Source organism: Brachycentrus maculatus, unplaced genomic scaffold (genome assembly GCF_059751285.1).
Source record: "Brachycentrus maculatus isolate JH-2025_06_01 unplaced genomic scaffold, ASM5975128v1 h1tg000564l, whole genome shotgun sequence".
NCBI classification, from domain to species: Eukaryota; Metazoa; Arthropoda; class Insecta; order Trichoptera; family Brachycentridae; genus Brachycentrus; species Brachycentrus maculatus.
In genome coordinates this window covers 53,627-68,190 of record NW_028281307.1, presented here as the reverse complement: position 1 = coordinate 68,190, position 14,564 = coordinate 53,627, and the positions used below count along the sequence as shown (strand labels likewise).

The 14,564-nt window shown below is 30.3% G+C and overlaps 1 protein-coding gene across 1 annotated transcript; it reads right to left on the bottom strand.

Moving 5' to 3' along the window:
- Window positions 1-11,694: 11,694 nt before the first annotated feature.
- Window positions 11,695-14,506, bottom strand: LOC148301427 (putative gustatory receptor 28b). Its single transcript, XM_088273262.1, has 4 exons — window positions 14,321-14,506; window positions 14,168-14,236; window positions 12,475-12,564; window positions 11,695-11,796 (listed from the first exon to the last, which is right to left on the bottom strand). Exons 1-4 carry the CDS (start codon window positions 14,372-14,374, stop codon window positions 11,695-11,697), a joined length of 315 nt encoding a protein of 104 aa, XP_088129388.1. The 5' UTR covers window positions 14,375-14,506.
- Between the last annotated feature and the right edge of the window lie 58 nt (window positions 14,507-14,564).

The window sequence follows — 14,564 nt, the reverse complement described above, 5'->3', positions numbered from 1 at the left end:
TCGTGTCGCTACGCCTGCTATTGCGGCTACTTGCATGTATTTTTTCTCATTTTCAGCTACGTACCAGAGATAACATTACAAAATTGTCAAATTTTTAATTAATTTTTTGTAAATAAAAGAAATTTTCACATTTTTCCGGTTTTTAAATATCATTTTCATATGGTGTGCAAATATATATCACCGTTACACGCGGTATTTTTAGCACCGTAAAATAAAGTCTGAGATTGGTTTAAATTATATAAAATTTAAAGTGAAATAATATATCTTTTTTTAATTAAGTCTCATTTTTTTTCGTTCATCAAATATTCACTATCTGGGATCTACAAATGATTAAAATAAAAACATTAAACTTTCATAAAAACACATTGCTATGATGTTATATTACTCAGCAAAAAGGGTGAAAAGTCTGACATCTTTTACAAACAATGGCACAGTACAAAATAATTACAATATAATCGTTACATTGAATCTTAAATGTTATAATTTAATCAATAAAAAAAATTTATAGCGTTTTGAGTGTGTCCAAATACTTGTTCACAAATCTGGGTAATCTCCAATTAGCAGTTATCGTTTACATCATTTTTGATCTCAACACAAATGTAGAAGGATATTCACGTTCTTGGAGATAATCCAGATTTGTGAACAAGTATTTGAACACACTAAAAATGTTATAATTAAATTAAATGGTCAAATTAAAAGCTTTTAAAATTTAAAAAAAATGATGTTTTCAAGCATTTATCAAGTATGTGTATATAATCCAGGATTCGAACCTCACATACAAAAGAGTCTCTGCTTAATAAAAGCTTTTCTCATCCTACCATAGATGTCTCTAGTATACTCTCGTATTCCAGTTTACACATTTTAAAGAAATGTATTTTAAACATTTTGAGTGTGTCAAAATACTTATTTAGAAATCTGGACTATTTCCAAATGTAAGAGATATTTTTCATTTATTTTTTTTGGTTGTCAATCATGGTTAGATTTGGTGAATGTTACGCGTGTGTAAAGTGATCACTCAAACCGGCCTATGACGGTCGTAAGCCCTGTAAATGCCCAGACTTCCATATTCTTTTTCATCTACGTTAAGATATCAAAAAAATAACATATACTCGAATATAAAATGTATTAACACTAATATTTCCGATACTTAGGTCATATATTACAATATGGTTAAATTTATACATTAATTCAACATGGAAAATAACCGCAGGGGTAGGCAGAGAGAATCGAACGCCACACCACTCTGTCTTTCAAACATTCTTCGCCTCCTCCATATTCATGCATCTCCTCATACATAACCGACGATTATTACGACTCCTAACCCGACTGCTTACAAGTATTTGACATACCTGATAATGCCAGGTTTTCCTTGGTTTCCCTCTGCTCCTTTTTTCCAACTACATTCGCTTCATAAATTTGTTTAACTGTTATTTCTTCACTCATACGTTCCACATGTCCAAACCATCTCAATACACCTTTGTTAATTTTAATGCTTATCTCAGCCTTGCATTCTTTCCCTATTTCATCATTAGAACATATATCAAACATCGTTTTGCCACACATTCGTCTAATGGATCGCATTTTGACTGCATCCAGTCTGGTTTCATCAATTTAATTATAAAAATTAACACTCTAATTATAAAATGGAAAATCACAAGATTAGTGCTTGAAATATAAATTGTATAAATTAAATCTTTTATTTACCTCATTTTCACACAAGCCGCATAAGGTAATCAATAAAAACGTATTCATAATATTCCCAGCGATTCCAACCAATCGCGAAACGAAGAAAGAAATTGGTATTGTATATCCGTCCAAAACAGCCATCGTAAATTTGATGACATAAAATATGTTGAACAAGACATATAAAAACGTTAAGAATATTACCAAACAAATCATAGTGGAAAAATATTCATCGAAAATAATACTGATGTCACAGATTTTAGCGTAAGATCTCCATAAAATATCCATCTTTTGAATACAATTTTTTTTTCTTATTTTAAGTTTCCATTTTCTTAAAACAACGTGGTTTTTTGTAATATTTATTTGATTTGAATAATTTTGGGTTGCATTTAGGTAAAAATTACTGTTTATATCATGCAAATTTAACCAGATAATATAAACAAAAGATGAGCAAATAAGCTGATTGATTGACATTTGGAAATAGGGGAATAATTTAACCGGTAAAAATAAAACGGCGCGGTAACCGATTTGTGACGAAATTGAAAAAATACTCGTTGCAATGTACAATATGTAAAAAATACTCTCAAAGAAAACTATTAAACGAAAATTATAAACTATCTTTGTATTTTCTCGTTTAAAGTTTATTCTATCCAACAACCTTTCGATATCGAAAAAAATATCAAAAATATCAGCCAACTGGATGTTTTTTATAAACTTTTGAGGTATTATCACGCATATAATAGCGACACTCGTATAAAATTGGAACCATTCAATATATTTGTATGATTTGGGTAAATTTTTTCCTGAATATTTAAAAGGGTCGAAAAAAAATACCACTACAATGCACGATAGATAAATAATCATACTGGCTACGGTTACAACGAAGGAAGGAATGCATAAACTGATTTTATGTCTGTTATTTAGAACTTTGAAATTAAACGGCAGAATTCCCGTTAGACGGCCTAAGATAATTATAGGAGACATGGCACCAAACATGATATCAACCATTTTTATTAATAAATTAAAAACTTTTCTTGTTCAGAACAAGAAAAGAAAGAAGGATTGCGTAATTATTTAAAACATTTGGATACCGGAGTTTTCTTTTCGATAGGTACGCGTCAAACCTGAATCTGTTCTGACAACTCAACTCCAAATGTCGAAGCTACGAGTAGGATATATCGTTATTTATTTAATATTTAATAAATAACATAGTCTTTATTTATTTATGTCATACATAAAACGTTACAAATTAAATTAATTACTAACAATATCAAACACGCGAATTTTTTAATTGATAATAAAGTATTCATTATTGATATTTCTTGATATCATATTTACTTGAACTCTTACACTTATTTAAATAAATAGTTCAATGCCATGTTTTTTCCTTTCTATAATACAAATAAAATACTAAATAATCATCCTGCCACTTCTCCGCAAGGATAGAACGCCACACCAATTTTACTTTCAAAACAATCTTCGCCTCTTCCACATTCTTGCATCTCCTCATACATACCTGCCGATTATTCCGATTTATGAAATGACCACTTCAAAAATTTGAAATATTGGATCATGCCAAGTTTTATACGGTCTTTATTTCTTACTACATTTGAATTATAATTTTGTAGTAACGTCGTAACATCGCTCGCGGCGAGCATCAGCGAGCATCCGAAACTGTGGATGGAGTTCGAGCTCGGCTCGCCGTGCTGACTTTACGAATCCTCGCATCGTAACGTGGTACGTTACGACGAAATGGTTCCTGTCAGTCACCACCCTTATATTTGGAATTCTACATAACTTCCCTAAATTATGTAGAAGCAATCTCTCATAATTAAAATAAAGGGGATTTTGATGCTATGAAACTCATATTATTTTTTGACATCTCATCAAAGATGAAGAAGAATATGGAAGTCTGGGCATTTACGGGTCTGACGACCGTCATCGGCTGGTTTAAGTGATCACTTTACACACGTGTAACATTCACCAATTCTACCCATTATTAACAACAACACTACTCAAATTCTTGGAAGTTCTTTATATATGCACCAATTTAGAAACCTTGTTTTTGAATCACTAGAACTTCACTAGAGACATCTATTGGTGAGATGTAAAGAAACTTTTTACTAAGCAGAAACTCTTATATTAGTATGTGAGGTCCAAATCCTGGATTATAATCACACACATGAGAAACGCCAGAAAATACCATTTTCATTTTTATTATTTTAAGCTTATAATTTGACCAGATAATTTATTTACAACATTTTGAGTGTGTCCAAATACTTGTTCACAAAATCTGGATTATCTCCAATAACAGGAGTTATTTTCATATTATTTTTTGACATCTCATCAAAGATGAAGAAGAATATGGAAGTCTGGGCATTTGTGTTATTTTCATATATAAAGAACTTCCAAGAATTTGAGTAGTGTGGTTGTCAATAATGGGTAGAATTGGTGAATGTTACACGTGTGTAAAGTGATCACTTAAACCAGCGGATGACGGTCGTCAGCCCCGTAAATGCCCAGACTTCCATATTCTTCTTCATCTTTGATGAGATGTCAAAAAATAATATGAAAATAACTCCTGTAATTGGAGAAAATACAGATTTTGTGAACAAGTATTTGGACACACTCAAAATGTTGCTATGAAACTCCATTTAACAAATATTGATAGGTCAATTATTTGTGACGTTAATATCGAACAATCAAAAGATAAACTCCATATTCTATAAAACAATAAATTCTCATGTCCTAACCTTCACACCCTACAAAAAAGAGTATCCAATTTGGTTTACGAAAGACTTACTACAATTAATCAGTCGAAATAAATTTGCTACATAAAACACTCAAAGAAAGCTTAACAGATACTGAACTATATATCAATATATAATTCTAATGTAACTTTGTTTTAAAATCACTGTAAATATTTTATTATAATTTAATTATAATGTCTACTAGTTTCGAAGCTAACCGCTTCTTTATCAAGACTGATTAAAATAAAGCCACTTGAGATCTACCTAAGCTTATTTCCCTAACCGTCAAAATATTTTGAATATTGTTTAGTAGATAGTGTTTTAGTATTAATCAGTCTTGATAAAGAAGCGGTTAGCTTCGAAACCGGTTTACATAATAATAAAGTTATAGTAAAATATTTATAGTGATTTTAAAACAAAGTTACATTTTAATTTTAAAATGGAAAATCACAATGTTAGTGCTTCAAATATAAATTATATATAAATCAATATTTTTGTGTTTTACTTAATACATAAAACGCACTGTGTAATTCAATTGTAAAAAGCCCTTGTACCGTATTAAAAAATATATAAAATTAAATTAAATATGTAAAATAAGTTACCTGTTTCTCACAGATGTCACAAAATGTGATCAATAAAAACAAATTAAGAAGATTTCCTGATAACACCAGTAATCTTGCAACCAATGCGCTTCGCGGTATTAAATAACGTTGTAAAATACCTCTAATTAAGTTAACGGTACTAAACGTATTGATCAAACTAATTACGAATGATAAAAATATAACTAAAATTAATATTTTGGAAAAATATTCATTGAAAACAAGACTGCTTTCGCAGATATTGGCGTAGGCTTCCCAAAGAAGGTTTAACTTTTGGATGAAACGTTTTTTCCTCGCATGAAGATCTTTCTTTTTAAAAATAAAATGCGTGTTAGATTTTTCCGGATATTTTCTCAGATCCGAATGCTGTTGGATCAAAGTTGATTTGATATTTTTGTTTAAATCGCGCAGGTTCATCCACGTCAAATAAACGAAAGACGAACAAATAAACTGACTAAGTGAAATGTGAAAAAATGGAATTAATTTAATAGTAGCATATAGATACTGAATTGATTCGTTTATGAATGAAGTTGTGAATAAGGATTGCATAATGTAAGTTGCATAAAAAATGCATTCGAATACAATAAACAAACGAAATGTTCTTTGCAATTTCTTATTTTCTCTTTTAAAATCCATTTTTTCCAGCGATTTTTCAATTTTACTAGATATATCATAAAATTCTGATAATTTTTCAGTGTTGAGAAATGTAAAAGGAATCTTTAAGCACAATGTTCCGATGTTCGCATTGAACAGGAACCATCCGTTTATATTATAAGCCGTACGTATTTTTTTACCAGTGAATTTTAAAGGATTATTATATAATACGAATCCAATACAACCAAAGAAGAGAAGCATAGTAGTTGTAAATAAAATGAAGGAAGGAATGCACAAATTTATTTTATATCTCCCAGAAACTAATTTAAATCTAAACGGCATTATTCCCGTAAGACAACCTAGGGTCATCACAGGTGATATGCCATTTAATATTGATTTCGGCATTTTTAAAAACATTAACTTTAAAATAACTTAATCAACTTTATAGCTAGTTATAACTTTATTTCATTGGTCAAAAGGATTAACGTATATTTATATCAGTTCGCTTCTAGACTTGTAATCTTCTCCACCAATCAGAAAGTATACGTAACTGAATAAGAGTTGGAATGAAGGAATAAAATACTTAAACTCAATTTCAGTTTGATGATATTGAAAATTTCGATTAAATTTTATCAAATTTCATTATCTTTATCACTATTGTAAAATACAAAGGGCCATTCCATTTTCACAATAGACTCTCATTCAACAGAGTGATACCAGTTTTGTATTTGTACAAAAGAGGTTTTTAGGTAACACCATCTATCTACTTTACATTCAATTTCATTACTTAATATTTTCTACTCCCTAGAATAACCTTTCCAAAAACCAAAAAAAATGCAATCCAAATGAATTTTAACAGGATTTGTGGGTGTAAAAGGATAACAACAGCAATGGTTAGAATATTTGAGATTAATTACCCGTTTCTTGAATGTTTTTCGCAGATACATTGGCACATTTTATGAACTTTATAAAATTAAAAAAAACTTTGTTTTAACCACTTTTTTATTATAAGTACACTTTGACCTACTGGTAGGTTAAAGTGTACTAATAATAAAAAAAGTGGTTAAAACAAAGTTGTTTAGTTTTATAAAGTTAAATGCCCGTACTCAAAAGCTTAAGCAAAGCGCATCGCATCTCTGAGGTAACTGTCATAAAGAGACTTGGTACCAATGGTAATACATGGAAGTGAAGCATGAAGTTTGCAGAAGAAAGATTATTATAGTCTCAGTACAGTCAAATCGTGATAACTCAGACGAATATACTTTACGATAAAACTATGTATGATGTTCGAATGGTGTGTAACGAACAGATGAGAGGCTAAGATATGCATAATAGAACAACTTAATAAAGGTGTGTTGAAATGGTTTGGATATTTGAGACGAATGGATGAGGAAAAGACAGTAGAAAAAACATTTGGGTGCTATGAAGGATAACTAGAGGTATTTAGTACTTCAAATACTCGGGTGTGGGTAAGTAAGAAATCGAAATAATCTGTGGGTATGTATGAGAATACGCATTCATATGTCGCTGACTCCTTTCAACAACGTCATATATCAAAAATCGACAATTTTAACTTATGCATATTTTTGGAATGCCCAGGAAACGTACTCTATCCCAGCAAAAGTGGCATAATTTCGACTTTATATTCACCCTCTACAGGGCAGAAGAAAAGGATCTGTTAAATAATTTTTTTAATATTCTAATATTTTTCAAATGGAAAATTAACCTTCAGGTTAAGCCTACATAGATCTGTTGCACAATAAAAAGTTCAATAAGTGGCTTGATATTTATTTTCAATACATTTTGTTATATTGTTAAACATCAAAAACGATCTCCTGAAAAATCAAGTTTTTTGATGTATGACGTTGTTGAAAAGAGTGAGCGATGTAAAGTATTGTGTTGTTCTGTCCTTATGCCTGTGGAAGTGACGTGGAAAAAGGTAATCAATGAAATAATTTATTTTAACAAATAATGGACTATTCACCCTACGGATGAAATGTCAAATTGTAGGCATCTTAACTTGTAATGCCTATATTTGACATTTCATCAAAACATCATCTATAGTTCTGCTTTATGTAAAAAAAGATGAAAATCTGAGCATCCCAGAGCTTACGAGCTGTCATTTGGCTGAATTAGGCAATCACTTTATACACCTGAGTGACGTTCACCATTCTGTCCATTATAGAACATCCATATTGCATTAATTCTTAAAAACTTTTTGTATTCAATGGTTGGGGAGTACGATACGTTTTGAAATATGGGTGATTTGAGAGCTAAATTGAGATATTGGTAAAGTATATATCGCTCACTCCTTTCAAGAACGTCATAAATAAAAAAATCTAGATTTTTCAGGAGAACGTTTTTAAAGTTTAAAAAAATAATACAATATCTTAAAAATAAATATCAAGCCACGTATTGAACTTTTTACAGTGCAACAGATCTTTTTAGGTAAAACCTAAAAAGATCTATTGCACTGTAAAAAGGTTTTTCTCCATTTGAAAAATATTGAGTATTTAAAAAAAATTATTAAACAATACCTTTTCTTCAAAATGCAAAAATAACACTTTCTGCCCTGTAGCGGGTAAATATTAAGTTAAAAATATGCCTCTTTTGCTGAGATATAGTACACTTTCTGGCCATTTCGAAAACATGCACAACTAAAAATTGACGATTTTCGATTTATGACGTTCTTGACAGGAGTGAGCGATATGTGTCGCCTACTTTCAAAATCCACCAGATCCTATTTTATATGGTTTTAAAATAAATACTCTGTCTAAATGCAAATTGTAGGTTTTATTGTTTAAAATATTTATGGACTTGAAAACCCTGCTAAAAAATACTTAAAAACACCGTTGTATTTCAAATTCCGTTATATTTACGAAACTTGACTTCTGACCCATGTCGACCAATCAAAAAGCGGGGATAGGTCAAAAATTAAGATGACGTCATTTTCGGTTTATGTCTCGTGTTTTTTTTTTTTAATTTTTGAAAAAAATCCATAAATATGGGAAAATTCTCTATTTCATAATATTTTATGCAAAGATAGACAAATCTTTGAAACATAAATGTTACCCAGAGAATTTAGCATTTTTTGTAAAGTCGACTTACATGGATCTGGCGGATTTTGAAATGAGATGACACATATGGTCCATGATTATAATTGGGCAGAATGGTGAACGTCATACAAGTATAATGCTAGGTCGCAAGCCCTGAGTTGCTGAGACTTCCATCTTCCTTCAAATAAAAAGGAACAAAAGATGTTTCATATTAAGTTCAAGTTGAGATACCTTTAAAAGCAATTAAGGGTGTAAAGAAGAAATATATTCCAATGTACTTACCTCTTTTTCACAGTTGTTACAGAAGAATATTAATGTGAACAAATTCAGAATGTTTCCAAGTATCCCCAAGAAATTTATGAAGATTACAAACGAAGGGTATTTATATCCGCGGAAAACAGCTAAAGATGTTTGCATTGTGTGAAAAGTCGAAAATAAAATATTTAAAAATGATACGAGTATAACCAAAAGAACGGTTATCGAAAAATAATCATTAATAATAATACTGCCTTCGGAGATTTTTGCCAAAGCCTTCCAAAAGCCATTAAGCTGTTCGACTTCTTCGCTTTTTTGTGAGAGATTTCTACATTTTTTAAAGATAAAGTAACCTTTCATGGATCTCTGATTGAATGAAACAATGTGGTGTTGGTTTTTAATTGATCTTAGAATGACGTTCGCGTCATGGGCGTTTAACCATGTAACGTATATGAAACAAGAATAAATTAACTGACACGCAGTCATTTGAAAATAAGGCATAATTTTTACCAAAAAATATGTCATAATAGCTGTAGTAAAAGTAATATCATTCGACAAAATTAAAAGATAAATGTTGCTCACATAATATGTCATCGCGATAACAATCGCCAAACATATTTTTCTCTCCAGTTTCTTATAATCTCTTTTGAAGTTTAATTGTTCAAACAAACCATCAATTTCTGAAAGACAATCAAAAAATTTGGCCAATTTTTTGTTTTTTCTATGTTTCAATAAAATAATCAAGTTAAAGGTACAGAAGCCCACGTAAAAGTTAAAATTTTCTATGAAATAAAACACCTTGGGAACGTTTAGGCCAGGAAAATTTAAAAGCCCGTTATAAAATACATACACAGCAGACAACATGTAGATAAACATATAGACCGAAGACAAAATAAAGTAAGGAATACTTAAATTGATTTTATATCTTCCAGAATTTGTCTGGAACTTGAAAGGCATAATTCCAGAGATGTGGCCTAGAGATATAACGGAAGACATGCCACTAAATTTTAATTTGGACATTATATCAAAATGAATAAAATAAAATTATAATTGATTTATTTTTCACTGTAATTTTTCAAACAATGTATGAATTCAGCCTAGAATTGATGAATTATTCTCATATTATTGATATATTGATCGAAACAATGAAGACACATCCAACTTAGAGTAGACTGTCATGTCCATACCCTAGGTAAATATAGTGAATAAATGATAAACTTTAATCATAATTATGAAGTAATATTAATTAATTAATATCAATTCTCTGACAGAACTCTTCCATTTGAAAATAAAAGGTTAACCTTGCAATGGTATAAAAAAGCAGTTCGTAAAAAAATTGGCAGGGAATGATATTGAAATTTTGAAAAAAATGTTTACATCAGTTAAATTAATGTTTTACTTAGTAAATACCAATATTTCTTAAAATGTATTGTGACACGTGTTTCGATGCATTCCGCATCATTTTCAAACATCGTATAGTACGGTGTATAATACAGTGTTTAATACGGTGTTTGAAATGATGCGGAATGCATCGAAACAAGTATACAGTAGATTTTAAGAAATATTGGTATTTAATAAGTAAAACATTAATAAAAAATGGATAGATTTTACCACAAAGTGACTGCCGAATCATTTAATGAAATCAGTTATAACCTTAAATGAGGATATCAATCCTTTTTTACTCGCACCAATTCTGAACAAATAATAGCAATAGACAACATTTTGAGTGCAACCATTTTTTTTTTTTTTAAATATTTATTTAGGTTTTACTTAGTAAATACCATACTTGTTCACTAAATCTAACAAAGATGGCTGTTGTGAACTCATATGTACTGTATCATGAGATTGATCAATATATGTAGGAGTTCGGAAAATTGGGTAGTGTGGTTGTCAATCATGGGTAGAATGGCAAATGCTGCTCGCTTGTGATCACTTAACCAGCTTACAACAGGTCATTAACTTTGTAAATATTCTTTTTTTTATTTTTTTTTATTCATTTAATATATTAACATTTTTATTTATAACATAATACATTTGAATCATTTCTACATATGGAGAACTTTTATATTTCGATTCGCTGTGCCTCTCCATAAAAGAGTCTGTGCTCTTGTGCTTGGAAAGGGACTTACACTCGTGGTCTAATGTTATATAATAAAAGATATAATATTCTATATTCTTGTTTCTTTTTCTGAAGATGTCAAAATGTGAAACAAAGCAAGATTAAAATCGTACAGAGAGGATGAAAACGCTTTTTTCGTACAGGTTGATTTAACTTGAAACATATGTTTTACGTTTCAAATTTCTGTAACATGGCTTTCATCATGACCGGAAAGGTGAATGTTGCGAGTAATCGCTTGAACCAACCGATGACAGGTCACAAACTATGAGAATGCACTTATTTACTTATAACCCTTATCCGCACCCAATGGTGCATAGGGCACTGCATCGAATTGACGCAGTGTTATCTTGATCATTACCTACATGAAGGCAAGGTGATCACTCTTGCGCTTCAGGAACTAGTCCAGGGTAATATTAAATAAATATAACGGTGTAAAATCACTAATATTTATTTTCACCCCCCCTGGGAATCGAACCCGGGACCTCCAGTACGGTAGCTAAACACGCTGACCATTACACCACGGAGGCGGACAAGAATACACAGCAGTACATATAACAATCTCAACAAACTTCTTCCACCTCCGAGAAACCAATAAAACCATATTTTCTGAATGAACTTAATTTTTAAATTTATAAACATTATATTGTTACATTAGTCGGCTGTATATCAGAGTTATCATTTGCTTCATCGATTGAAAATTGTACTAGGATGATCATGTAGGTTGCTGCAGCTCCGATTATCTGAAAAAAAATATTATTTTTATACAATTTAATACATTTTTACTTATCTAATTTTGTATAAATCTTATAATTTTATTTGTATTTTTTTCATATTATTTTTTGACATCTCATCATAGATGAAGAAGAATATGGAAATCTCGGCATTAATGGAGCTGACGACCGTCATAGGCTGGTTTAAGTGATCACTTTACACACGTGTAACATTTACCAATTCTACCCATTATTGACAACCACACTACTCAAATTCTTGGAAGTTCTTTATATATGAACCGATTTCGAAACGTTGTTCTTGAATCACTACAACTTAACTAAAGACATCTATTGGTGAGATGAAAAGAAGCTATTTTATTGAGCAGAAATTCTTTAATTAGTATGTGAGATCCGAAACCTGGATTATAATCACATACATGATAAACGCCAGAAAATATCATTTTTATTTTTATTATTTTGGCTTATAATTCGACAAAATTTTGAGTGTGTCCAAATACTTAATAAAAAATCTGAATTTTTTCCAACTATACGAGTTATTTTCATGAAAATAACTCCTATAATTGGAGATTATCGTAAATGCCCAGACTTCCATATTCTTCTTTATATGTGATGAGATGTCAAAAAATAATATACTAAAATAGAATTAATTTGAGGATTATAAATTTTTTAAGTAAAAATATAACTTACAGTGAAATAGAGACTATTGTTGATTGCAAAAAGCCCATCGGCTGTAAACTGCGGTTGAAGATGTAAAATTGATGTTGAAAAGCGATGAAGCTGAAAAACATTACAAAAATCATAAAGATTACGAGCTTCTTCGAATGTCTTAAGGAGACTTTAAGAGAGTATACCTCTAAAAGAGTTTATTGAAAAGTCACCTCTTTCTTTTGTTTTTAAATTTTTTTATGGTACGACTTTTTAATCTAAGCTACCTTTACCTAACTTGGACTTGGTTTACTTAATCTAACTTTACGTTACTTCACATAACTAATTCTAAGTAGGTACTAACTCTTAAAGAGACTTTAAGAGAGTATACCTCTAAAAGAGTTTATTAAAAAGTCACCTCTTTCTTTTGTTTTTTTAATTTTTTTATGGTACGACTTTTTAATCTAAGCTACCTTTACCTAACTTGGACTTGGTTTACTTAATCTAACTTTACTTTACTTAACATAACTAATTCTAAGTAGTTACTAACTCTTAAAGAGACTGTAAGAGAGGATACCTCTAAAAGAGTTGATTAATTATTCACCTATTTCTTTTTTTTTTTTTTTTTTTAATAAAAATTATGGTACGACTTTTTAACCTAAACTACCTTTACTCAACTTGGACTTGCTTAATTTATCTAACTTTACGTTACTTCACAATTCACAAATTCTAAGTAGGTACTTACTCTAGTAAAGATAATTTGCCTCAGAAGATCAGTTTTATAAAAAAGCTCCCTATTAAGCTTCATACACACCCTCACATACGCGCAAACACACTTACCCTCTCTTCTCTTTTCTCTCTTATAACCCTTTCAAACGATTTTTTATTTTAATAATTTATGTAGTATTTATAGCAAAATATTTATTTGCCTAGAATTTTCACTCATGAATTACATGAAAATTTAGTAAGTTCAAACATAAAGAGTAAATCCACTCACGAGTAGGCATAGGCTATAAAACTTATAAAGTTGAAGCCTGAGTAGGGTCATGATAAGCGGTATTGCATAAGCCATAGCTTGATTTCAGAGTCACTCGGACGTTAGGTAATTATTAAATATATTTAAATAAATAATCATATTATTTATTGATTATTGTAAAATAGTTATTGGGACATATTGTCCCAATAGTATTGGTGAGTGGGTCGTGTGTGTCCGAATAGTATTTTATACTAAAAAAGTAGTAATTTTAGTAAAAAAGTTAAGATTTTAGTAAAGTATAGTGGAGCATATAAAATAAATGTTGCACTAAAAAGAAAAAAAATGACAGGTTTGGACTTGTTTCCGAGCCCATGACCGTACAATACTGAAACCTCAGATCCCAATGCATTTGTAAGCATTTAAATTATTTTAGTAATTCCTAGAAATTCTCTGGGACAATATTTTTAAATATATGGAATATCGAGATCATTTGCGTAATAAATTATACTTTCAAGATTAAAATCCTTTGGGATTTTTTTCAGGGCAATATTAAGCTAGTAAGATACCAAATAGTCAATTATCACGTTTTTGTTGAGAATTCACGTGGTCACATTCTCCTGTATGACTACGATATGTGGAAATTTTAAATTGGCAATTATTATTGTCAACCTATTTTTTTCAAGCTGTTTTATTTCCAAACAAATAAAAATATATTTCAAATTATGAATTGAATAATATATCTGTTTTAAATTTCCTTACCACGTTTAAAATCGGTTCGTCCTTCACAGTGACCATCAGATTGTTAATTAAGTACTTTGTTTTTGTAGCCTGCAACAAACAGGCGTATAAAACGACCACTTAAAGACAATACAATCAATACGATATGCAACTGCGTTTAGTATTTTTTCTTACCATTCTTTCTGCAGAATTGCAAATAGATATTATAAGGCACATTACGATTTCCATTACAAAGAGCCTGATGGATACTAATATTAAATTACTGATGTTCGTTGGTCCATTAGTTAGTATCGCATGGAGGCCGGTGAGGATATGGAATAAATAAAATAAACCGGTAAAAAAACAAACGCTTATTACGGCAACAACTCTCTTGGAGAAGTAAGAATTTAATATATTAACGCAATCGTAAATTTTGTTG

What these genes read in the sequence shown, in the direction of transcription:
- LOC148301427 (XM_088273262.1), bottom strand. Translation starts at nt 14,374, where the DNA reads ATGGAAATCGTAATGTGCCTTATAATATCTATTTGCAATTCTGCAGAA. An exon ending in GCAATTCTGCAGAAAGAATG is followed by an intron (nt 14,237 to 14,320) that starts GTAAGAAAAAAT and finishes TGTTTGTTGCAG; the next exon opens with GCTACAAAAACAAAGTACTT. An exon ending in ACGAACCGATTTTAAACGTG is followed by an intron (nt 12,565 to 14,167) that starts GTAAGGAAATTT and finishes AATGTTTTTCAG; the next exon opens with CTTCATCGCTTTTCAACATC.